At 44.0% G+C, this 27399-nt stretch overlaps 1 protein-coding gene across 1 annotated transcript in view; it reads right to left on the reverse strand.

The window, feature by feature from the left end:
- DNAH6 (dynein axonemal heavy chain 6) overlaps positions 1 to 27399 on the reverse strand; it is a 3423448-nt gene that overhangs the window by 49997 nt on the left and 3346052 nt on the right. Inside the window, exon 73 of the mRNA XM_069626424.1 lies at positions 22488 to 22673. Within this exon, the coding sequence (XP_069482525.1) occupies positions 22488 to 22673 (186 nt within the window). The remainder of the gene's footprint in view (positions 1 to 22487; positions 22674 to 27399) is intronic.

The raw sequence follows: 27399 nt of genomic DNA on the forward strand, positions 1-27399 counted from the left end.
CATGGATAGATTTGTGAACCAGGAGAAGAAATGTAAATCTGGCCCTGTTTTGCATCATCAGCCATCCAGCCTGGTGAAGGTACGAGGAAGTAGGTGTGAAGTGAGGGAGTTCAAAGAGAGTCCTAGTAGTGAAGTTAATGGTCCTGTCAGAGGACAAAATGCATAGTTGGGGAGACCAAAGAAGTCTAATTTAGAGAAGACAAGAGTGTTAAGAGATGCTTGGCACTATTGAACGGAAGGAGGTGCCTGATTTTCCTAATATTTATGAGGTTGAGGTAAGCTGCTGTTCCAGTTTTGGAGATGAGGTGTGGGAAGGGTCATAGATGGCACTGAGGCTTCTAGCAGAAGAAAAGTAGGGGAGAGTGTCAGGTGGGAACTGGGTAGGCAGAGAAAGAGATGAGAGCGAGCTTTTCGTAGGGAAGAAGAGCACCTCTTTTTTTAGTAAAGTTTAAAATCATATAGTGTGAATCCATCCAATATTTATTGGCAGAGACACAGTTGGGAATTTTAATAGAGAGATCAGAGGAGAGTTCAGGAAATGAGAAGATGATTTGGGTGTCGTCTGCAAAGAGTTGGTGCGAGAACCCAAAGGAGGAGCTTAGTGCCCCAAGAGCAGAGGTGTAGAGTGTATAGAGGAGCGGACCCAAGACAGAACCATGTGGAACACCAATAGTTAGAAGAGTGAGTTAAGAGATGTAGTTGCTCCAGGAGACAGATAATTGGCAAGGTGCAGGGTAGCATTCAATCCAGGCAAGGGCTTGATCGTGAATCTCAAGAAGAAAGAGTATTAAGGAGATCAGAGTGATCGACAGTGTTAAAGGCAGCCGACAGGTCAATGAGAATTGGGATAGAGGATAGGTTGGAGTGCTTAGCAGAAGCGATAAAGCTAGACACATTCACGAGAGCAGTTTCCATAGCGTGACAGGAGTCGAAACATGCTTGTAGGGGGTCTTGAAGGTTGTGGATGCCTCAGAAATTGGTAAGATGGTTGAACACAACCATTTTGAGCACTTTGTAGTAGTGCAGAAGGAGAGACAGGGCAAACGTTACCAGTAGGTTCGGGTCAGCGCCTTGTTTTTTTAGGAGACGGATGACCATGGCTGTTTTGAAAATAGAGGGAAAGCAAGCAGAGTCGAAGGACAGGTTGAAGAGTACAGTGAGGAGAGAGGCCACCAAAGGGGCAATAAACCTGACTAGCTGAGGAGCAAGAGGGCCTGATGGGTCAGAAGCGGGTTAGGCCTTCATCAGTAGAGATAGCACTTCATCAGTATTAGTGTAACTAAAGTGGGAGATAGAGGCAGAGGATGATGGTAGAGTAGGCGCAGTGTAAAATGTAGGAGGAGGGAGTGTGAGGAAGGTCAGGAGAGAGTCTCTAATTTTTTTAATGTTTCCATTGAAGTATTCAGCTACATCATTAGCTGTGCGAGTGGGTTGATAGTCATAGATTTAGGAGAAGTGAGTTTACGGTGCCCTGTATTTGACGAGGATGTTTGAAGTGAGAGTCAATGAGGGTTGGGTAGAATTCCCTTTTTAATATATCACGAGTTGACTTGAGAGAGTTCATGGCAGAGAGGTACAGTTGCAGGTCCTCATGTGAGTGGGTATGCCTCCATTTGCATAGCAGCCAATGCATGTCTGTGCAGAGGGAGGGTATGAATGGCGTGATCTATGGTTGAGGATGCTGATACTTAGGGGTGAAAGTAAGCAGTGGGAAGTGAGAGGAGAATGAGTCATATGGTAGGGGATGGAAGCTGGAGAAGGCAGTGTTGGTGGAAGAGGCATGAGGTGTGAAGGAAGACAGTGAAAACTGTAGGTCAGAGAGAAAGGGGGAGTGGCAGAAGGTTTAAATTTGAGTTTAGTAATAGGTGCAGCAACTGGTGAGGAAAGGTCAGACGGTGGAAAGGAGACGTTGGTGGAAACAATTGAGTGATCAGGTATGGATTATGTGACTGTAATATTAGTGGCTGAGAGAGAAGTGGAGTTGAATAAGAGATCAAAAGAGTTACCCCCTTTGTGGGTAGGTAGTTTATGGATAGAGAGGAGAGTGTGGTCACTAAGAAAAGATTGAGGTTCAGATTTCTCAGAAGCGGTTGGAGAGGGAAGGTTAAAGTCACTTAAAAAAATGAGGTGATGTTTCCTGGAAAGAGAATCAGGGAGTGGCCCAAGATCATCAAAGAATCGACCATTGGGACCAGGAGGGTGATAGATAGAGATGATGTGAAACAAGTGAGACAGAGCAATAGTAGCAATGGTGAATTCAAAATAGGTAGGAGAGGAGGTGGCAGTGGAGATTTGTGACTCATTGAGGAAGGAATAGAATAGGTGTCCGACGCATCCACCTCTGCCATTCAGTCGAGCAGAGTGAATGAAGGATAGTTTGCAGTCATGTAGGACCACTGGAGTTGCAGTTTCAGATGAAGAAATCAAGGGTTTAGTGGTAGCAAGAAGATCTTGCGGGGAAACAGTCACTCACAGTCTCTGGGGTTTTAAGGGTCCTCCCTTATTTCCTGAGAACTTTGAATTTATATCATTTTGATTCTTAAAAATGCAACCAATAATAAAACCACATATTATTAAAACAATAAAACAGCTAAACCGAGGAGATCTATGCTCGAAGACTCAGACCACATGCTGAGAAACCCTGTTTTTTTTGGTCAAATGTATCACTGTACTTGAGCACAAGATGTGGGATCACTCAGCTTCAGAATCTATTTCCGAGCCCTCTTTCTTTGCAGCCAAGCCCTTGCAAAGACAACACAAGATGACACTGGTTGTCTAAGCAACTGCACCATTTCTGCAACAGAGCAAGCTCCCATAGCCCTCAGGTTTTTTCTCAGAACTATTGTGCTAGGACAGATCAATAGAAAATGTGTCAGGATTCACAAGCTGCCCCACAAATGGGCACATTCTTTCCTCTGTAGTTTCCAGGATTTCATGAAGGAGGCTACCAGGAATATTCCCAGCCTCATCCGTAGGTAGGAAGATCTTTTGTATGCTGGATTAATAAAATCTAAGTACCGCCGAAATCCCTTTTCCAGGCCCAATTCCATATATTCTCTCCCTGTCTTAAGAGGTTGGGCTTTTGTTACCAGCTGAGCCCTTGATCTGTCTTTGGCAGACTTTTTCAGTTCCCTAACAGACTGTTGTGAGCAGGCGATGGGATTTTTCCAAAATTCACCCACTTAAGGGTGTACAGAATGGTCTTAACATGGAGTGCCCAACCCGATCTTTCACCTCTCTCTAGGGCCATCAAATACGACAGCGCATCCCGATAGCTCTCAAGCCCCTCGTTTTGCTATAATTTTAAGCAACATAGGACTAATTTGAGAGCCTACTGGTATGACACTGGATTAACATCAACTTCTAGGTATATCAGCACTGATGGGGCACTTTCAAGGAGTAAAAGCAGTTTCTTCAAGCACTTGCATTCACAAAGATCCAATTTCCTTGAAGCAAGCTACCCACATATTTCTGAACCGTATAAGACTGTTGGAAGGGCCTGTTTTTTATAAAGGTTAAGGGCTGGAGACACTGATCCACTCTCATGCCATGAGTGGAAGGCTCTAATAGCCCCACTATACATACCCAAGGTTATTCCTGACTTTTCCACCTCTGGGTTCTAGCCCCCCGTCTCATGGAACCGGACACCAATATAATCAAAAAATCCACCCTTATGCAAAGGGAAACGGTTTGCCGCAATTGTCAGGGCATTACTTTTTACAAACCTTGGTTTGAAAACCATTATTTTAGATTTTTTAGTGTTTACCTCCAAGGACAACTCTTTACATTTTGATTAAAAAAACATTCAATGTTAAACTTGCCTTGGGGTGTTGTGGAGATAATAACCACGTTATCTGCGTAGAAAAGTGTAGGATATTTCTTGTCTGCCATTTTGGGGCAATCGTGGCCTTCTCTCACCAGGGCATCAATGATTTCCTCTATGTATATATCAAAAAGAAGAGGAGCCAGGACACACCCCTGCGTGACACCTCCACTAACCTTAAACAAATGTGTCTCCTCGCACCCAAGGCCGTAGTGTACTGTTGCCAAGGGGTTTGTGTAAAGTGCCCGGATTATCGAGACCAAACAAGAGGGTACTTTTCTTCTTAACAGAATCTTACATAGGGCTTCTCTGGAGACGTAGTCAAAAGCCATGCCAAGATCTAGAAACACGGCATATAATTTCCAATTTTGCAGTGCTACATGCTTCTGTATCAACAGGTACAACATGAAGCACTGGTCAATCATCCCCCGATTTTTTCAAAATCCCACCTGGATTTCTGTGATAACATTATTCGAGTCTACCCAATCCTGTAGTTGTCTCAAGATTATCTTGGCGTAGATTTTTCCTTCTCCGTCCAGTAATGAAATTGGATGGTAGTTGGCAGGGCTTTCCCTAACTCCCTTTTTATATAACGGGATTATAACCGATCTTTGCCTCCGATAAAGGCACCACACACAGAGCAATGATAATTGCATTGAAAACTTTATGCAGGATCGGGTCCACATCCCTATCTCATCTTTGTACAAATCTGATGGAATTATTATTAATCATAATAATAATAATTTAGCATTTATATAGCGCTACGAACCCTCAGGTATCTGAGCGCTGCTTATTATTACCCACAGTGTGGTGCTCATTTATCGACCTTGGAAGGATGAAAGGCTGAGTTTGGCCCTGCTGGGATTCAAACCTGCATCAGCAGGCTCTGCGCAGAAGGCTCTGCACAGATGTCAAAGTGAGCGCTCTACTCGCTGTGCTATCGGACCGGCTAGATTAGATCAGGTCCAGAGGCCTTCCCTGTTTTTTGTGCTCTTAGGGCTTCCTCCACTTGTTGTACAGATATAGATGGGGATCCCAAATTTAGAGGTGAGGGCTCATTACTCATCAAGGCCAACAATGAACTTTCATCTGCCGTTTTGTGCAGATTTGAGAAATGGAGTCGCCAGTCATCTGCATTAATACTGCAGTGAAGCATACAATCACCCTTCAGGTCCCTATCAGCGGCTAGTTTGCAAAATCATATGTCAACCCCGCTCTCCAGTGCATTATGGAGAGCACTCCATTGGTCCTAGGCAAATGCTATTTTGTTTGTTCTTATTAGGCTTTATATTCTGCTCTTAAGGAGCGTAGTTTTACTCTGTCTAACCCTGGGGCTGTGTTGAAAAAAATCATAATGTTTTTCTATGCTATCTATGGTCAAACCAGCCTTTCTGCGACAGTGACTTTTTCTTTACTGCCACCACTGGCAATGTTAAGTGAGGAATCAAATTGCCTTTGAGTTTCTCGAACTCAGTCAGCGTCTCTAGGTGTAAGGTTTCTTCTCGACCTATAGTTACCAAATTGTCCAAAATGGACCATAAATAGCAGCCTTAAGTTCCTGATCCATCAAACGGGGCAATTTTATTGACTTACGGGCACGGCCTTGATGCTAATTGGATGGGCATTTTTAGGCTTCTGAGAATTTCCTAGACCTAACTAGCCTCCTTGCATTTCTATTTCTAGGGGATAATGGTTACTTTCGGTTCGTGGCCAGACCTTAAAATCTCTGGCCTAAACCCAATCGTTTCCTGAGATTAGAGTATAATCGATCAGTGCGAATCTCCCATGTTTTCCTTAAATGTTATAGTCGTCTGTTGGTCATTTTGGAGCCGACAATTACATGCCCTCAAGTTCAAATTACACAGAACATGGCCATGTCTATTGTTAATGGATGCACCTGCCTCGGGGAGGGACCACTGAGACGGAAATATCACAGGCTGCGTCCTGTTCTGCCCATAGTTCGTTCCTCTATTCATAAGCCACGCCCATGGTAGGATTATTTTCGCATAGGTCCATACTACAAGTCCTGGTTAATAAGTGTTGGGTTCATCCTGGCTGATAGGTTGGGGTCTGTAGAATTTGTTTTATTAAGTTTACAAACTCCTATGCACAAGAGCCCCACTCACATGTAGTAGAAACCCGGCTGTGAATGTTGCATTTCTGTTTGCCAGCAGTAGCTGTTCCATCGATAGTTACTGATACTGGCTATAACTGTCCACTGAATTCCCTCAGTGTTGCTTTTATCTTGGAGTGCAGTACAGATTGTTGACGTTCCACTGTCATTGATGCAAAAATATAGAGTGATGGTTGTGATTTCAGACATTTCAGATGTCACAGAGTTTGCTGTGGCAACACAGGTTTCATACTAGGATATCTTGGGACCGTTTCCAGGTTGGTAAAAGGGGTAATTGAGGCTAATGATGGCATAACTCTTTCTTGTGTTTCCCTAGGGGTCCAAAGAAACGTATCTAGAACCCCAAGGTCCTTGAGAGGTCCTCATCTTTAGGGAGGCTATCTTTCATCCTGCCACTATCTTTTCCCACATACTTTATACTTCATGAGAGACCCTTGCTAAAGTTTAACACAATATTGTTTTGGTCAGTTGGAATGAAGGCTTTGAAATGCCTGCTGGTCATTATGGCTTGTGATGGACTGGGTAGTCTGGGGCATTCTCCTTAAACACCCAGATAAACTTCTGAGCTGAAACGTGTAAATCACCAAAGCATGCCAAAAATAGCAGCATTTTGTAGTTAAGGGGATGGATAAAACATTCTGTAAGAAGCACAGCAGCTGTCCCTATACTGAATAAGAACTGGGCAAGGGAGCATTCGAAACACCATCACTGGCATTACAGTGAAAACCACCAGTTTGAGAGCCAAAATCTATTGACTTTAAAAAACAACTGGCAAGAAAACAATCTGGTGGTGGTGCGTGGTGGTGGAGGGGGGGGGGGGGTGTGAGCGGTAGTATTGCCAGTTAAGGCATATTATCAAACCATCAGAAGTCATGACATGAGCTGCACACGCACTGAGTACAGAGGCCTAGAAGACGCATTGGCGCCATTTTCATAAGCTGAAATGTTACCACAGGAAACAGAGGTTCACCAGCTAGGGTCTTCCACGAAGCTAGAAGAAATAATGCAACAATTTCACACAATACAAAAAGGAAATGTTCTTAAACACTAGACATGTCTCCCTGTGGAACAAATCCCATATTTCTTTGATTAAACAAGTGAGAAGTGGGGTACAAGAGAGCAGTGTTCTAACCTATACAGTTCGGAATGTAGCTGGAAAAAAAAATAACATCACCTAAAAATCAAAATCTTACCGAAAGGAATCACGAATTAAATTCTTCATCCTAGGCAATGAAGAAAAGTCCCTTTTAGAAACGATATGGCTAAAAGCAAATCGATCAATTCTTCCGTCCCTGAGGTAAGCCAATTAGGATATATACAAATACTATCCAGAACTTGTTGGGGTTTGATGAGATAATGGGAATTAAAGGCTCCAACCCATTGCAGCCAACCGGTTTGCATCACATTGATATTGTTTCTAGCTCTGTACGCCAAGGATGGCAGCATAGTATTTACAGAGTCAGCCAAAATGTTTATTCGGATAGGTATCTGTGAAACAATTACACCCAGTAATACATGTTTAAAAACAAGTATAGTTTAACAGAGGATAACAGCCTGCAACTCGAATCTGGTGTGCATCTATTTCAGGTGAGCACATAAATTGAAAGATATATTTATTTAAAGTAGTAGAGATAACTAATAAGACAAAAGATGTTGGGTCTTACATATCACCATCATCTATGTCTTGCATATGATTTGCAACATTTTGAGTGTGTACTATAACTGTAGAACACAGCGGATGGAGGATGTTGCGGTACCTTGTTCATGATGAAAACATATTCCAAAAACTTTATTTCGACAAAAATAGGTCAAAAAGCCACTCACAATAAAACATAGAATTACAATAAAATAATCCTCATTGATAAAATGCACAAATACAATGGAAATAAAAAGTTAAAACAAACGATAAAAATGACCATTTAAGCACTCAGCATTACTGAATTTTTCACTGCAGTGATAACATGCTAACATCCCTTCCTCCATGCTCGCACCAAGAAATTACAAATACAGTACAACATTACTTCACAGTCTCCTGCCAGACAGAAACACAGTGCTATTTTGACGCCGCTGACCTTACATTGTTTAAAAAGAGGTATCAGATATTTCCTCCTAGCGCGAAAATTCGCCGGGCAAAACAGAACAAAATGCACAGTACTTTCTACCTTGTAAAAACAGAAGGGGCAGAGAGCCGAATAGCTTGGATTCCATTTATGCTTTAAGCTGGCTAAGGTTAAAATACCAACATGCAACTTCATATAAAAAGCCCTCATTAGTTTAGCCAGCATACTATCTAAGTAGCATTCAAAACCTGTGGCTACTTTCCCAAATAGGTAAGGAACTGAGCTAACTGAACATACAAGTTTAGCTCAGGATTCTCTCACCCATCTATCCATATAGGAATCTTGAGTATTGGTTTGAAATTTCCTGTAATTGAATCAGGATATAACCAGTAACCCTCCAGCCCCATGGTGGACAGCTCCCTTCTTATGGTGTTGAACCATGGCAAACTTGAGCCACCCGGGTGGGTTAACACCTCCTGGACATCTCTTCTATCTCTTCTATAGTGGCCCAGTTTACATTTGGTCCACAGTCTAGCCCAAAGAAACACAGGCCTCATCTGACATATAAAGCTAATACTCCAAAGGCCCAAGTTCCACAACACATGAAAAGACTGAATAAAAAAGCCTGAGTCCCAAAAGCCTGATTTTATTTTGTTATGTTTTCCCATTTGTCTGTATACATATATTCAATGAAAAAACTTTGTTAAAGGGACGTTATGGTTAAGTTGCACTTATAAAAACCTATGAAATTCAATGAAAAAACTTTATTAAGGGGACGTTATGGTTAAGTTGCACTAATAAAAACCTATGAAATTCACTGAAAAAATGTTGTTAAAGGGACGTTATGGTTAAGTTTGACTAATAAAAACTGGGCCGTTCAGTCATTGTAGGGGTTCCTCTTCTGTCAGCTCCTCGCCGGTTCTTTCGTTCCAGTGTCGACTCTGCCTTTCCAGACCCAGAGACCTTCTTTTTATGCAGTTTTCCCCCATTCACACAGCCTGGCTGTCAATCACACAGCAGGGTGGCTGTCCCGCCACTACCAATCAGTTCAGAGGAGACCCTGTGCAGGGAGTCCTAAACCCCTCCATCACATCCTGTCCCCCCCAGACATACAGGTGCCTAAGGAGGGAAGCCCACGAAAAGACGGTGAATAAAGGAAACACGAGAAGGACATTTTCAAAAAGAAATGGCAAATAAACCCAGCCGGAACCGTATAAGAACCTATATGGTCTAGCGTGTTTAAGTTCAAGGCTACCAAGATAGCCTAAAACACTACTAAGGTTATTTAAGATAACCGCGGTAGGAAAAATAGGGTAATTACCACTTCCACCCGGCAAGTATTGATGAAAAGGGAGCAAAACAAGGCTCCAAGAGAAACAGACAAAAAGAGATAAGTATTAACCCTTTCCAGTACTCTATGTAAGATAGTTTGCACTGGGTCTGTGGATTTAAAAGAGTCTACTAAAGTTAATGGTAACTTTATATATTTCTGGGAGACAGTAGTCAATCCCAGAAAACGGAGTCTGAGTTGGGAAGTCTAAAAGACAACCCTGTGCACTAAAGGTGCTGTGTAACACACAGTAAAAAGATGATGCCTGTGGAGTAGGTGAGGCTCCACAGTCTATGAACACAAGAAAAAGGTTAAACACACACAGCAAAACACATGTAAGAGTGGGAAAAAAGGCTCACACTCTTACCAGGTAAAAAAATAAACCCTAGAAATCCAGCAAAGCTGCTGAGGGACTCAGTAGGTAAGGGTAATTAGCCATTTTGGAGAATTTTCCCTAACATGTAGCACAGTCTGTCCGTACATACCACACCCACAAACTTTCTTGCCCACTCCCGTAGCCTCTGCAGGCCCATTTCTATGGCCGTCATCTTCAAAAGGGGCATATGTAACACATGCCACGCTGAAACTATCGCAATATTTGCAGAATTTTCGTGCTGAGCACGCGGGAGTGGGGGAATAACTTTAAACCAGGGGAGAGGACGTCCTTAGTTGTGGTGGCTCTTAAAAGAGCCTTTAGGGGGCTTTTTTTATTTCAATGTTTTATTTTTTTATTTTTTTTAAAGGTGCTTCCCTAGAAACCCTGTTTTTGCGATTTTCATACGCAAATGTGTGTTTTCAACGTCAGCTCACATTCTTACAATAGGTCTTAAGTGCAGTTTGTAGATTGCGAAAACAACTTTTCATTGCCACTTGCCTTGAAAAAGTGTATGTATCACGAACCAATGTTCTCATTTCACAGGAGAACATCCCAGCAGCACTCAAGAAGTCACAAATGCTTCTGTTGATGAGACCCCTTCAGACCTCTGGCTGGCGACAGGAATCATTATAATACTTCCACATATTCTAAGAGGTATACATGAGAAAAGCACCTTGATAGTAGGACAAATGTGCTGCACTTCTTTCATTATAATATTCAGTTGACTAAACACACAGGAACAAGGCATGTAATCCAAAAAGAAGGCTCCAAAGTGCACAGTCACAAAATGTACAGTTGCGGAAGAGGCCACGTGTCGACATTCTACAAGTAGTCCGCCGAACAGCACAATTCGACACTACACCACAAAGCGTCCACTCCCTCCAAACCAAAATGGCCAGACAAGTCTTCTTGGAGGGCATACACGCACAAAGTAATTGAAAAAGTGAATGCTGCTCTTTCCCGTGACGAACACCTGATTGGCCAAAGGCAATAGTCCCATTCCCACTGACACCATGGCAAGAAGCGCAAAATGTGCCATGTGCCTTTCCCCAATGACCGTGAGGGCCGCGCCTCGGAGAAGCAGGACTCCTCCTTCTCCCTATTGGTGCTGTTTCCTGTGACATACAACCTGAGCACCTGATTGGCCAAAGGCCACAGTTCCATTTCTATTGGCCAGCGTGCTGAGAAGCGAAGAATATGTCACGTGCCTTTCTCCAAGTACCGCGAGGGCGGCACCCCATTAAAGCAGGAGTCCTTCTTCCTATTGGCGTGCTTTCCTGTGACGCACACTGAGCACCACCTGATAGGACAATCGCTACAGTCCCATTTCCATAGTCCAGCATGGTAAGAAGCGCTGAATGTGGCACTTGCAGGTCCCCAAGTACGTCGAGGGGCAGGCCTGAGGAAAGCAGGAGTCCCTCTTCCTATTGCCTCACACCCTAAGCATCTGATTGGACAATCCCCACAGTTCCATTTTCGTGGCCGCCACCCGCAAAATCCCTGGATGTGGCTTTTCTGCTGCATGCAGGCATGGCGGAATAACTTGCAAACAGGGTAGGGGGAATTCGTGGTAAGGGGCGACTCTTAAAAGAGCCTGTTTTTTTTTGTTTAGATGCTTTTACAGAAACACTTTTTCGTTTTTTATTAGCTTTTGTGTTTTCTTGTGCTCACATTAGTACAGTAAACTCTTCACCGCATCCTGTAGACGAGCAAACAAAACTGCTTCGCCAATGGGTGACAACAAAATGCCATTTTCTTGGAAAAACTCTGCATTTCCACAACTAATGAGGTCATTGTTTCAGAAGAGCATTCCACGAGCGGACAAAAAAAGTAGACATGCTTCTGTTGATGAGACACCTTCATGCGTCTGACTCGGAAGAACACCCATGAGCAGGGGGCCATACTCTTCATGGTATTATGGATGAGAAAAGCATGTTGGCGGTGGAGAAAACCGTCCTCACGACATCCAGCAATCTCCTGAGCCTACATAACGAATTTAAGCAAGCCAGGTAACCCATATGCATGCCATCGTAATGGATGACGATAACATCTACTACTGGAAAACTGGCGAGGTCTTTGCAAAGTGCATGCATATCGCCGAAATTGCACTCATACACAGCGTTCCACAATGCGACCACTCCATCCACACCAAAATTGCTGTCAAAGTGTCTTTGCAGGCCATAGTTGAGCAGATCTATGACAAAGGGATCACCTACAGTCAACAGAATGCGTTTCGCCATGTCAGCCACCCTCAGTACGCAGAGTATAATGTACAACAGTTTCACCTCCCCTTCCTGTTAACCATACCCACACTACCTGATTGGATAATCCCGACACTGCCATGGCAATTGGGCAAGGTGGTGTAAAAGGCAGATTTTGGCATGTGCGCCTCCCAAAGTAGGGTGAGGGCCGCACCCCTGTAAAGCTGTAACAGTCCTTCTTCCCTTTGCACTATCTTCTCTGCAGCTCTACCTCATTGGGTTGTGCGTAAATTGGTGCACACCCATCCACCCATCGCATCCAAGCCGCCATCACCCAACACTGTCACTTCTGTACACTGTAACACTTGAAATGTGCCGCTACACATTTACAGTACAAATGTTGTACCATTCCAAAGCACATCCACTACAAAGTGCAATGAAAGTATGCACGATTTCTCCATCCGCACACATCCACTTAGCCACCTAGGATGTGGTATGTGTAATCCTAAAAGTACTGCGTAATCCACTACCTTTTTGTGATAGTGAGTGGGGGTGAGTGCTGTCAAATTTTCAAACACGCATGCAGCAATCACATACAAAACCTCTGCATTGCACACTGTCATTTCTATATACCACTCCATATTTACTGTTAAACACTCTCAGTACACGTTCCGTTTGATTGCAAAGCCCCTCCACCAGAAACTTCTGCTAAATAATGCACGATTGCAGCATCCACAAAGATCCTAAGACGCACCCAGAACACCATTTCAGCCCTTTCCACACCCTCCACAACACTATACATCCAAGCAAGCAACCATGTGGGCACCTAACATTATGGACAAACGTAACATACGTAGGTAGCAGCACTTCACCCCAACTCCCCCACACCATAAAACACCCATTCACGAAAACAGGTCACAATTACCAGAATCCACAAACATACCACAGCCTCCACCACCCCTACGCACTGCATTCACAAAGTATTGGGTCACTGGCAACCTCTGCACAACAGCTTCACAACATTGGGCCTACTTCAATAAATCTGCACACAGCACTGTAACCAACCACATATAAGCTGCATGTCAACCATACCCACTTCCATACTCATATTACGTACACACTGCACCCTGTGGCCACACTACACAACTTCTCACTGCACCATCTCTTTGCAACTATCACCACAACCATGGAATGCACAATGCACGCTTTGCAACTCACTTGTGGTGCTGTAGCACGTCGACAATGTGCTCCACACCGATTCTCCAAAGATCACCACCCTGTGCCTCATGCACTGTCAAACCTGCATTGCTCCAGTGGGTATGCTCCTTCCACACATTCCCGCACCATAATGCAACCATGCATGTCAGCATGTCACCAACTACCACTATACACATACGCACCACTGGCACCAGCACTCCTAACCAACCTCCAGACTGCAATGGACCTGCAACAGTCACCATAATGTATAAACATTACACTGTCTCTGGTACCCCTACGCCCTTTCATTCACATACTATCGCCGTACAAACTTCCACTCACAACGTATTGTGTCACTGCCAACTTAACCACAAAATGTTTATAACGTTGCCAATACTGCAAGCATTGTGCACACAGCACACTATCCAAGCACATATAAACTGCCCTTCAACCATACCCTCTTATGCAGTATGCAAACACTACACCCAGTGCCCACACAGTGTGCCTTTTCACTGTAGCATCTCCAACCACAGCGCACCACCATCGAGATATGCAGCAATAAATTGCAACAGTTACCATAATGTACAAACAAAACAAAACACTCTCCTGCCTCCCTGTGCACTTTCAATCACATAATATGGGCGTACTCACTTCCATTCACAAAGTATGGCGCCACTGACACCCTAGCCCCATTCCGGGAGAATGCAGCCACACACATATACACGAGCAGGCCCAGGCCTGCAATAATGACAGGAGACTCTGGCAGCTTAAACCTTCCTTTATCCTTTCCTGCAAACTCCCTACTGCACATGTGTGTGCCTTGTGCATTCTAATTGAACTGTGTGACAGAGCTCCGAGGCGTTGTTAACTGTGTCCTTGCCAGGACACAACATCTCCCCCATTGAGCAAAACAAAGGCACTTACAGTCCTATCTTCACATCACTTCAATTAAGTACACAGATCTAATGCATCTGTTCGACCTTGTCTGACGTTCTTCTTGCTACTCTTCAGTCTCTTCTCTCACCGGCTCGTCACATGAGGCAGCAGAGTTGTCTCTCTCATCTTGTTCTTGATCCTCTTCCTTGTACAGCGAACTGGGAGACATTTCGAGTGACCACCATGGTAAGGCAGCGAGCAGTAACCATTGTTCCATTTACGTGGGATACCATCAGATATTCTGGATCAAATCTCGAGTCTGGTTTCCTGTTCTGCCGTCTGCATACAAGCACTTTGTCTCCTATTTGCAGATTGGAGCTCTTGGCTCACATCCTGCTATCAGCACATATCTTCATGTCTCATTTCCTGCTTCCATCCATCACCCGGGCCTGTTCCACCTCCTCGTTTGGGTCACTTGCCAGGTAAGGAAGTCTGGTCCTTACTCGCCTGCCAAATAGCTACTCTGAGGGACACTTTCCAGTCATGCCATGCACGGAGTTCCTGTAGTCCTGCAACATGTTACACAGGGCTGGATTGAGTGACAGGGGCAGTAGCTCATTTTGTTGGAGGACTCTCTTTAAGCTTCCTATGAATCGCTCCACCATGCCATTTGCTTGTAGCCATAGGGTAGTTATCTTTCTGTGGTGGATGCTGATATATTGCATGATTTTTGCAAATTCCAAGCTGCTGAATGGCAGACCGTTGTCCGACTTGAGGACTTTGGGGATGCCCCATGCAGAGAAGATGCTATCTAGCACTGGTATGATAGCACTAGCATCCGTGGATGATATTGTGTGTTCTAGATGAAATCGCAAATATTCATTCATGATGACTAGCCAGTACTTGCTCTCCCCAACTGGATCGAAGAAGTCAATCGCCATGTGAGTCGAAGGGAGCTCTGGCATGTCAGACATCTTTAAGGGTTCAGAGTAATTAGGCCTGGGTTTGCACTGATACAGGTGGCAAGCATCAATTGTGCATTCCATATCTGATCTAGTCCTTCATGGGCTTGATCTATGACCTGTTGCTGCAGATCCATGGGGATCACTATTCTGTGTCCTCGCATGACAAGCCCTTCTGCTGATATCATCAGCTCCTCTCTTATGTTTCTGAAGGCCTGAAGTTCTATCATGGCACGGTCTCCGACTTGCTTGTTTGTGAAGTCTGTGTCTCTCCACCTTCTGGACCTGATCAGGTCCTGTACCCGCTTCAGTATGACATCCTGGTCTGTGTGTTCCAAGATCATTGTTGGCGTGATGGCCTTTGGGGACCTGTGATGGGTGAAGAAGTTCACAAACTCCTCTGAGTTATTAGTGGATGTGTCCAGTAGTGAGTGCCGAGACAAAGTCCGCCGGGTTGTCTTCCTTTCCCGATTTGTGAACAATCGTGAAGTCGAAGTCCTGCAATCGAAGGCTCTCTCTATCTGTGGCGGCATCTTGCATTGAGAGCTGCCATAGATGGTCACCAGGGCTTGGTGATCCGTCATGACTGTGAAGGGCTTTAAAGGAGAAACATCTGAAAGTACTCACAAGCCCATATGACGGCCAGTCCGTCTTTTTCAGGTTGCAAATATCTTGTCTCTACCTCTGACAGGCTCTTGCTGGTGTAGGCAATTACTGCTCTGGGAAATTCTCACCCTGGCTGATGCCAAAATCGACCCCAGGCCAACTGGACTAGCACAAACAATTACCTCCGTGCACATCTGTGGGTCGAAGTGAGCCATGCATTCAGCCGAGGCGATGTCTCTCTTTATTTGTGAAAATGCCTCTTCACATTGCTGTGACCATCGGCATGCCCTACCCTGCTTGGTGAGCTCCCCGAGAGGGGCACTGGTAGTCGCAAAGTCCCAGAGATATTGGCTGTAGTAGCTACAATCCTTAGGAAGGACCTGACCTCGCTAACATTCTGGGGAGCTGACATCTCACAGATGGCACCCACTTTGCTTGGGTCAGGGCTCATGCCTTTGTGTGAGAAGATGTGTCCATAGAATTTCAGGTGAGATTTGTGAAAGGCACACTTGTCCCAATTCATTGTTGGGCCGGCCTCCCCAAGCGTTGTGCAGACCTGTTGAAGAGCTTGATCATGCTGAGCAGTGGTGGCTCCAAACACCAGCATGTCATCAATATTTGAAACAGTTACTTACATGACAAAAGACTCTCTGCATATTCTCTTGGAATATTTCAGCTGTCGAGCAGATGACAAAACTGAGTCTCTTGTATCTGAAGAGCCCAATTGGTGTGGCAAAAGTAGTGATGTATCTGCACTGTTGGTCTATCATGATCTGATGATAGCCGTTGTTGAAGTCAAGCTTTGAGAACACTTTTGCCCCGTTTAGCAGACTGATCATGTTATCCAGGAGCATTCCAGATGCCTTTCATGCCCAGTGTTGAGACAAAGCCAAACAAGGTGCCCACACTGTAGACAGTCCTAATTTATGTCAATTACTTTAGTTATATCTCCAAAATAATACAAAAGGAATGTGCTTTGGAAAAAAAGTCACATAAAAAGAACCAAAGAAAAGTCTGTAGAGTACAATAATAAATTGAATATGCAAAAACACACTTTATATTCAAATCACTTTTTACAAAAATTAAATAAAAATATTGAAAAAGAAAAAAGAAATAGAACAAAGCATTCATAATATATACATAGATTCACAAAAAGGAGTATATTCATCAAGAGTAATTTGAGTAAAATTCAACAACTTAATTGAGAAACAATCCCGGTATGAAGCAAATTGTTGCTACAAGGTGGGAAATATCAGGGTGTATGAAAAATTACCCTGATAAGTAAAGAGAGATATTGATCAATCAACTGAATTTACGTGATTATCTGCTAACGTGTAGGAGAGATCATAGATTCATTCCCAAAGTAAATAGGAAACAAAATTCATGGATAACACGTTTCGGCGTGCCAAATGGGCATCAGTAGTTGGAGCCTTCCTCAGGGCAGAAATGGTGTAGTAGGATTAATTATTCCCTAAACGGGGCAGAAAAGAATGGAACATAGTTTGTACAAAAAGTACTCAATTGGACTTGTTCTAAGGTATAACAAAGTTTAGTACTGATGATCTAAATCACGAATACACGGATCACTCACCCTGTGTACACATTAAGGACAAGGGGAATCCGTGATGCTGTCTTGCCGGTATATTAGGATTCTTGCACTAGCTAGGGTTGGTTTGGTAACAGTTCTTCAGCCAGTCAAACAATCTGGGCCGGTGCTCTACCTTGCTGTAGAAAGGGTACCACAGCTGGGAGAGCAAAGAAAGAGGAACATGTCTCAGATATGTAGATAAAAAAGCAAAAGGGCAGCAAAGAAAAGTAATACAGAGGAACATGTTGGGTGTAAATTGGCTGATGGGTGCCGGCCATAAATGAATGTGCCGGGTTGAAATAGACACAAGAGAGTGTAACCGGATTCAAGACAGATAAATCAATTTGAAAAAAAATTGAAAAAAGGAAAAGCAGCAAATGAATAAGTCAATTTAGAAAAAGAGAAGAGAAACGGCAGACATAAATGCTGAGGGAGGGCAGATCTATTGAGTCCAGCACCCAAAGCCAGTAGGATTGTGAGGGGTAGCTGGGGTTGCTGGTGGGAGTAGAGTTGAAGCAAAGAGTGCACAAACCTAAAGATAGTGTAATGTGCAAAGGGATCGACACAAATCATACCTGTTGGTGGGTGGAAGAGCAAGACTGTGCTGGATGAGGAAGTCACGGGTGAGTCGTGTTGTGCTTGGGCCAAAGGACAGAAGCGCACATGGTGCTGTAAAGGACACAGACCGGACAAACAGAAAAATGTCACTGTGTGGGAGTACAAGGAACTTAATGACAAAAGCAAAAAGGAACTGGCCGCACCAGATATGCGGGGGCCCAGGCTTGTTAAAAGAGCGCTTTTAGTGTAGAAATACACTTGCCTGTAAACGCTCGAGACGGCGGCTGCTTGCCTGCAGAGGATCCTGAAAATCGGAGCGGTCAGCAGAGAAAAAGCTGCTGCGTCATTCTGGTAGGGACGTTCCGGGAAAGCCTTAGCGGAATGTGCAGCTGCTAGTAATCAGGCTGGCTGGCGAGTCACAAGAGGGTTGCCGTGGTAACCTGGCTCCAGGCAATGTAGGAGCAGAGGTGTGTCGGAGGATACAGTAATAGCGAGGCTCTCATTCGAGCCAGTCACAGAGTTCGTGACCAATGGGACAGGAGGTATGTGGCCTGCCTGGGGAGTGAAACCAGCCTAACAGGATGAAATAAAATTGAAGACTCGTAGGGGGGCCAGCGTGTGGCTGATGTTAAGAAAGATGGCGTGGTAACACAAAAAATATATATATAATGCAAAAGTAAATAAATACAAGTGAAAAGAACAAAAAGTTCACGTGAAGAGGAATCACGAGAAAGGTGCCGTGGTAGCTTGTCTCCAGGCAGAGGCAGTGGTGTGTCTGGTGGCACTGTCAAAGGGAACTCTCATGCGAGCGAGTCACAGGGCTCGTAAGCAATGGGACATGAGGTTGGACACCTACCTGTGGAGAGAAATAGAGCCTAGGCTTGGCAGGACACAGCGAGGGGCACAGCACATGTGCCAAATGTGATGCTAGCCAGGGTCATGATGGACGTGTACAGGCCAAGTAAGTCCAAAGGACGGGGGCCAGGAGCAAGATCAGTGCTTATGGCATGGCAAGGGGGTAGGTCCTAATGTACACAGCTGCATGATGAAATAGGGTAAAGGTCATATTGGAGGTACAAATTCCTCATTCAGGCCATTACGAAAGGAGTCAAGCCGATAGATCCAACAGGCTTCTTTGGATAGAAGACTCCTGAGAGCATTCGAGGAGTTTCCCACTATGTCTACAATCCACCAGGTGATATCATCAACTGAATGGTGGAATTCGACACAGTGGCTTATCAGGGGTGCGCTCAAGGTTTTGCACCGAATTCTGGATCAATGTTCGCAGATTCGGATATGGGCTGCACGCATCGTCTGACCCACATATCTGAGGCCACAAGGGCACTCTATGACATACACAACTTGCTTGCTCTTGCAGTTGGTTAAGTTACGGAGGGTCCATGGCCTTCCATTTACCACAAATTCTTTAGTCTTTCTCGTGATAGCCCTATTCAATTGTCACATGTCTACACGTGTGTATCTTGTCTGGGGATCCTCTCCTGGGTACAGCCACTCTAGGGGACACTGGGGGTTGGACTGTCAGCCGGTTCTATTATTCCTTCCTTCAGCAAGCACTGTAACTCTTCTTCCACAAGCAGTTGCAAATGAATCAGTATTTTCCTGGGGTGCTGAGCCACAGGCGTTATGGATTCATCAATGTGAAGCATCACAGGGTCTCATTTGAGGCATCAAATACCCTCAAACAAAGTTGGCAAGGCTTGTGTGACTGACAGTCCATGCTGCATGGTGTAGGTCACAACTGCAATCTCCATCTCTAGGGCACTGGGGTGCCCTAGAAGGATGTTCCCGGGGATTTCCCCTTGCAGTTTGTGGAATTTGGCTCGTGCACATCTTTCCTTGGAGCAGATTGCTGTGAAGAACCTCCTGTGATTTCGCACCGGCCCTTTCACTGCCCACTGAAAAACTCTTAGGTCAGATGTCCTTAACTGCAGTGGGGACTTCATCCTATGATATTCTGATATACAAATGTTTAGAGTGGCCCGGTGAGTGCCCACCAGTAGAGTGATGTCGCCCTCCGATGCCGTGGTCATTCTGTTCATCATATAGACGTAATCATGTTGAGTGACCTCCTTAGAAGGCTAGTGCAATGGAGATCTTCCTGTCACTTGCCTGACATGTCTAACAAGGTCCCAACTTGCACCTGAATCTCTCCTTGGACCAGTGCTGCGCGTGCTGGACTCTGGTTTATAGGGCATGGAGTTGTACCCCTGTGACCGTCCAGGTGGAAAGTTGCATATGACCTCAAAGTGATTCTCTCTGCCACACTTGGCACAGGCTTGTCCAAAGGCAGGACATTTCACACCTTCCTGATGAGGGAATGGAAGGCCACATCTATAGCATATTCCTGATGAAGAGGACCCCCTCGATACACTGCTGCTTGTAGGCCTGCCTCGAGTGGCTGACGAGACCTGATACACTTGTTCTCGTCCGGGGGTCTTGGTGGTTTCAATTTTCGTGGCTTGAGTATCTGCTCGAGACTCTCTCCTAGCCATTTGTAGTATGGTTGCCAAAGGAAATGGCTCGCATGGTAGTTCTTTTCTGAATTGTGACGACAGGCATTCACCTATAATCCTTAGTCTAATGGCTTCCTCATTCGTGAATTGGTGGAATTTGCAGTGTGCCACCAGTTACGAAGGCGGGTGGCGAAGGCGTCCATGGATTCACTCACAATCTGGCATGCCACGTTGAATGTGTGCCTTTCATCGTGGGCATGCAAATCATTTTCAACTTTCCGGATCCATCTCTCCTATCATGGCCACAGGGCTTGTTGGTCATCCATGTCGAATGGTCCAGGCCAGCGAAAGGTTGCTGCGGTACCCGAGTGTTCAACTTCTGACATTTCGGCGGTCGGATGACTTTGGCAGAACTTTGTATCCTTGTTAGCAGTGTGCATCACTTTGAGGGCCTTCTTATTCATTTTCAGAGGAAATATCCCATCCTCGTCGCCATTGTTGAGTTTCTTTGGGCTCTTTTGCAATTATCCATCATTGAGGGGTGATACATAGGGAGAATGCAGCCACAAACATATACAAAAGCAGTCCAAAGCCTGCAATAATGACAGGAGCATCTGGCAGCTTGAACCTTCCTTTATTATTTCCTGATGCATACTGCTGCTTTTCGGGCTCCCTACTGGTCATGCATGTGCCTTGCACATTCTAATTGGTCCGTGTGATGGAGCTCTGAGGATTTGTTAACTGTGTCCTTGCCAGAACACGACAGATGTGAGTTGCAAACAGCACATTCCCAGCATTCACCCACATTTCCCTGCATGAAAATACCTTATTCACAACATGGATTTGCATGCAGCGTGAGGAACCAAATGTGGGCATAAAAGAACCTCCACTAGTCCAAGAATAAGTGCCGAAACCAGCCCTTTCCATTCAGAATGTATGGCAACCCCAGCAGTGAAGAAGACTATAAAACTAGTCCTGATCAACCGACTTTTCCGAGTGGCGTATCCTTTTGAATTCACTAAGCTGATCCCCTATACAGAGCAACCATATATTGAAGTAAGTAGCCCATAGATTCACCACAGTACCCATTAAATACCATAGTGAATTTCCTAGGTCATTGCTGCGGTAACAGAGTCCTGGAATGTGATACCTCTGGAAGGGCTTTCTGCAAGAACAAATGAAATCTTTGGTTTTGAGTTCTTTCCGCCCTTTAAAAAGCACTAATAATTTCCAAATATTTGAACTATAATCAATATTTATCAACATTGATCTATATTTTGACTCTCAAAGCTTAATTTAACAGTGATCCATTTACTGGAAAAATAAATAGTCAACCTATACACTTTGCAGTGATTTCACACATGTGTATCGTTGTGATTTAAAGTCACAATATTTTATCAACTGCTTTCTTTGTGATATATGGTTAATTGAACTCTTTAATGAATAACTCACCTATTCAAAAAAGCATTGTTGTGATATCATTTAGTTCAATGCTACAGAGACTGAACTTGCCAGGCTTATTTTATTATTGCAGAAATATAACATAGAATTGCAACACAATGTGCACTTGCACTTCTTGCACTTCTCCCTCTAACAACACCTCCCATGCACTTACCCCCTTGTAAACCACTTGCACGGTAGGATTGTCACAAGGCCAATATAACTGGTTTTTTTAATCTACATTTGTGATTCCCATGTCCCGGCCATCTTGTATTGTGGCACCTGGAAACACTTGTTTAGAGACGCCATACAAATGTCCAATAAATATAATAAAATAAAATAAATGTGGAGTGAGATCCTTGTGACTGGAACTACTAAACTGGGGTTATCTTGGTCGTAAAAAGAATTTGGGTACATAAATAATTGTAATTTGATTCAGTGATCCTTCTTTGAAAGAGCCTGTTGAACTGCACAGAATTAGAGTCAATTTGTTGAAATATTCTCCACCTTCATAATCCGACACCCCCCCACCCCCGCTTAGCTGTCTCTAACAAAGCTAGTCACCCTTTTTGTCCCTACATGTATAAGGGCTAAAAAAGATTTTCAATTTTGTGTCAGACATTTCTCTTTCTATATTGGTGTGGACGTTCTCTGTTGCTAAAAGCCTTCTGAAAGAAAGCTGTGCTCCAATGCTCTACCTGAGTGGGATCCATATAAAACCATCTTGGATTTGGGTCTGGCTGAAAGCGATTTTACAGTGTCTCCCAGACATAACACCTTTAGGGGGACAAAAACGACCAGCAATCACAAGTCTAAGCATAGTTTCTGTTCATGCACGTTTCCTTAAAACAATGATACTTACATCCACAAAAGCAGTCCTCAAAGTCAAGTCCTTTACCCAGGATCCCAATGTTTTTAGTGATGGGTATGCAGCACTGGCCCACAAAGAGGGAACTTGATTGTTAAGGAAACTGTTGTATATACTCTCCATCTCTTCAGACATTACTACAAACCCAGCAATAGCTTTGGTAAGCGTACCAAGAGAAACCTGCAAAAATACATAATAAAATTCAACATTTTGAATATCAAAATATTTTCTTAAACAATACAAACACTATACAATATGAGTGATTTGCGTGCACTTAAAGCATTATGGCCCAAAATTGAAACAGCTGGAGAAAACACATATTCGCCAGATGTGCATCAGAGATGAGTATGGAATTGATTCAGTCTTTTTTTAATACTTTTTTGCTGGTTCTGCAATTTAAACATTCTTGCTGTTTCGTAATGCAGTTTTCAAACTGTTTTCAGTTGTCATGGATATGCCGCAAAAGTAAATTGATTCCTTAACAGTTGTGTGGTTCTCAATTTGGATTGAAAATATCGATTAATACTTAAATAACAAAACAGTCCACCATAACCTAAACTTCTCTTTCAAAGGGATTGTAGGCCATTTTAGCAAAACACTAAAAAGAGCCAAATCTTTTCACATATTCACAATCACAAGGAAAACTAATATTTTCCAGGTCTATGGAGCATACCGGTGCTCCATTCAATACGGCCAACAGCATCTTGAAATATTTCACATTAGTACCTGGCGAGGTTCAATGAGTTTTTAAAAAGCAAGCTCATTGGCCTTCGACCAGGCTTTACCAGCCCGACATGGCGCTGAGCCCTGCCGCGTCCCAGAGTTTTCTCGGCGAGTGTTCGGTATGCAAAGGGAGAAGGGACTACAAAGCGGCCATTTATTTTGGTTTACTTTTTAAACATTTGTTTTAATGTCCACCATGGAAAGGGAGAAGGGACTATGTGTATTCCCTTCATCCCCGATCTCTGGCAGGCATTTTTTTTTGCTTTATTTTCTCAAGTCAAGAAACAGTCGCAGCCATTTCTCAACTTGAGAAAAACTTCTATTAGTGCCCTGGTAAGACGTGCCGGGGTACAAAAGGCAATATAACCCTTAGAGGGGTGGCATTACTGGTAAGGTAATGCCCCCGGGGCTAGGTTAAAGTCCTTGTTTCGCTGGGTCTTCTAACTATGGCCTCCGGGGCCATACCCTAACGGTAATGCCCCGCCTCCTCGGGTAAAATTGGCTAATCAAGTGATAGTGGGACTCCGACACTTATCACAATGAGATGGCCCACACATGAAATTATAGAATCTTGGAAGCTTCTATGAAAGCAGGCAGTTAAACTCAATTCATGTTTTTGCAAGTTATCCAAAAACAGTGGGCCATAATAATTCACAAGTTCTAAGGGCAGAGGGAATGCATTGCAAAGGAGCAAGCAGTGATATCGAGCACAAAGATACCGGATTCCAGTTAAGTCACATAGTCTTCCCAGAAACAACTACTGGACCTCATTGCCTTAACTGTGTAGTATGCCACCACAAAGCTGCCATAGGAAGTAAGCTTATGCAGTTGCCTTTTTTAAAAGACGTTGGGCCTCATTATGACCCTGCCGGTCCGGAAACAACTGTGGCGGTAAATCCGCCGCCATCGTTGTTTCCGGACCGGCAGATTATGAGTTCTGCAGGCAGGAGGTGTTACTCCCACCAGGTCTGACCTGGCGGGAGTAACGCCATCCGCCTGCACACAGAAATGGAAACACCGGCTCCGTCATAGACGGTACCAGTGTTCCCATTGTCCCCATCCCCATGGAGTCCTATTGGACATGGCAATGGTAATTTACGGAATTCTGCCTCCGGAATTACTGGGTCACCAGGGTTGTAATGCACAAGTGATTCCGGCAATCACAGAGGCAGCAATTCATTCCAAGTCCAGCAGCAACCTGCCAGTTTTTCCAGCTCGGTTACCGCCGGACTTGGAATGAGGCCTGTTGTGTTTTGTTAATGTGTCTTGTTTGTATTTGCAAAAAATGCATCTTTGAGTTTTCTTGCTAAGTGATATTGCCCTGAAGGCTGTTGTAAGGCCTAGTGACCAGGTTACAGGCCTAACGAACTGAAGGTTCGCGTTAGGAGTGTAATACTTGGACAGTTTTATAATATATGGGATAAAGTACCCTACAATATGTTATAAGGATATTTTAAGTCATTGAGGAGTTCCATGACCACATGTTCCTTTATAAGGTCACATCTATGAGGTGAATTGCAATATCCTTTTTATGTAAGGTAGGGGATTCTTTATTCCTTATAATGCACAGCCCTACATTGTCATCCTCTTTAATAACTGGCCTCTTACTTAATGTATTGTTAGAGATAAATATTCTCAATGTACGATCTGTTTGGATAAAAAGAAATATATATGCAGCTTCTAATGTTTTGTAGAACAATTGTTTAAGCAGTTAAATACAATGCAGCTAAACATTTTCGTTGTGTGCTTTAAAATAAGCAATAACATGCAGATTCTTCCTCTCATGAATTCAACTTCAGCCATTGACAAAATGAACACACTTTCATAAACTAGTCCTTATCATTGAATGGCTGTTAAGTGTCACAAAAAGCAAGTTTAGAATAAAATAATTGTTAAAGCTTATGACGGCTTTGATTTAGTGCTGATATGACTGCTGTAATTATGTTCTGTGTTGGCTCAAGCAGCAGGTATTGTCATTGTCTTATTATATGCCAGCAGTGCTGTCACAACTAGCCTGTAAGACGAATATTATCAGGCTTGTTTATGGCTATTGCAGGGACCCACGTATTATAAACAGCTAAAACCATAGTTAGCTATTTAGATTGCATCTGCGTGTTACCACTTACATATAGCAGTTACCAAAGACAAATAGCTTATTACAGTTAAGAATTAGGTCTCGTAGCGGCGCGCATGCCACTGTGTCACCATTCAGTAGCATCCGTATTAGTGCAACAATGTGAAAATAATGTTAGATTTTCCCTTGGAGGTTGCACTCCTTTGTTCAGTAACTTCTGCTTAAAATTAAATCACAGCACATGCCTATGTCTCGTGCTAATACATATGAGATTCTCTTATTGAACTCCTCAAACATCACACTAACCTGGTGACCAGTGTCAAATCTAGCATCTTAACTCTGCGCTCCAAATGATTGTGAACCACATAATACAGAACCACATAACTGTGTAGCAATCACATATTTCTCTTGACCCCCCAGCAGTGATGTGTCTGATACTGAAAGCAAGCGCCTGAATGCTCACAACAGAAAGAATACAACCCGCTAGGGGAGAAAGGCCCAAGTCGATCTTGTAAGGATAACAAGTTTAATCTCATGCGCAAATAAGAGCAATAGCAAAATTCTCTGCTGCTAAGAACGTTCTGCCAAAGAAAGGTACACGCAGAAACTTTTAAAGGCACACAGCATCATAGTGATGCAAAAACATACAGTAAAAACCCGGGCGGTTGATTGGATGGACCCTATACAGGTGCTACCTTTATCCATATGGGATGGCAGTTTATTGGTCCCAGCCCAGTACATCCGTCTTCCATCACGTGGGAACTGCAGTGCTCATCATTTTCTCACGCCGAAGGTCAAAAAACTAATTAATTATATTCCTATTACACAGCTTACTTGTCACTCACGCTTTACACTTGGCAGGACTTAAGATGGATACACAGGAGGTTCCAGGACACTCACACCTTCACACACACATTTCACTAACTCCCTCTGCACCATCCGTTCCCAAGGTCTCTGCCCTCGTGTTGAACTATAATTTGTCCCTCCCAGCACCTCGCAATACAAATCACATGATTGTCGCTTCAAAGACACACCTTGTCCATATTCTTTGAACATTTTAAGACATGTTACTTTGGGGTTGGTGGTCAAAGGGCACCTGGTGTCATGGAATTCGGGGATCTTAGGGTTCAGTCAGTTATATGGGCTATAACTCATGGTCACTCGGAATGAGACAGGTCATGCTTTGGCCAAAGTGAGATAACATGTACACCAGAAGCCGGCCTCTGATCGCAGCCTTTTGGGGCACATTCCTTTTGGGTGAAAGACACATCTTGGCAGCACTCTCAAAAACAATGAATAAACAGTATGAAGGTTGGGAGTGCGAAATATCCTCATGGTAGCTCAGGTATGACTGTAGATCTCTGTAACCTCTTGGGTTTGGACCTAGTGCATGTACTACTTTACCATGCATGCCTTCTCTTCTACCTAGGATTATTATTATCCACACAACAGAGCAATGTCGTCCGCACCTTAGGCCACACCATATGAACACACTATATTTAATTACATTAGCAGGATGGGAAGGCATCCCTTTTGCTGTCCCTCCTCCCCCCTGACCATCACAGTGCCACAAATGCATCGCACCTTACTTTAAAGCCCCTGGGGGGACGGGGCTTCCCCCTTCCCAACATTCCCCCCTTTCGTTACTTCTACAGTAACTAATTTTGTACTAGTTCTGCGCTGCCACTCCCTGTTTCCACATCCAAATATGGCTGATTTCTCTTTACTGGCACCCATGCCCTACACACTGATCTCAACTCTCCCCCCTATGTGCATACTCTTCAGGTGAACAGGTCATATGAATGCATCCCCTCTCCCCTGCCAGGTCCACCCTACCATCTGTGTAATTTGTAGATCAGGGGGTGGGGAAATGATAGTGTGGTATAAGGGGTCAACCTCATCACCATATGGGATGGGGAACATTTCATACTTCGGGTCACCCTGTGGGATGTCGATTTGTACTTCAATGTTTTTTGTTAAGCGTGGTGCTTTCGAACTCACAATTGATGCCATCATTCTTGTGCTATCAGGTGCCACAGTGGCACAGCATCGAAGAACCAGCTGACACGTGGGGAAAATGACCAGGATGAACACAATGATGAGCATTAC

Source organism: Ambystoma mexicanum, chromosome 6p, assembly GCF_040938575.1.
Source record: "Ambystoma mexicanum isolate Mex_15411 chromosome 6p, UKY_AmexF1_1, whole genome shotgun sequence".
In the NCBI taxonomy this organism is placed as follows: Eukaryota; Metazoa; Chordata; class Amphibia; order Caudata; family Ambystomatidae; genus Ambystoma; species Ambystoma mexicanum.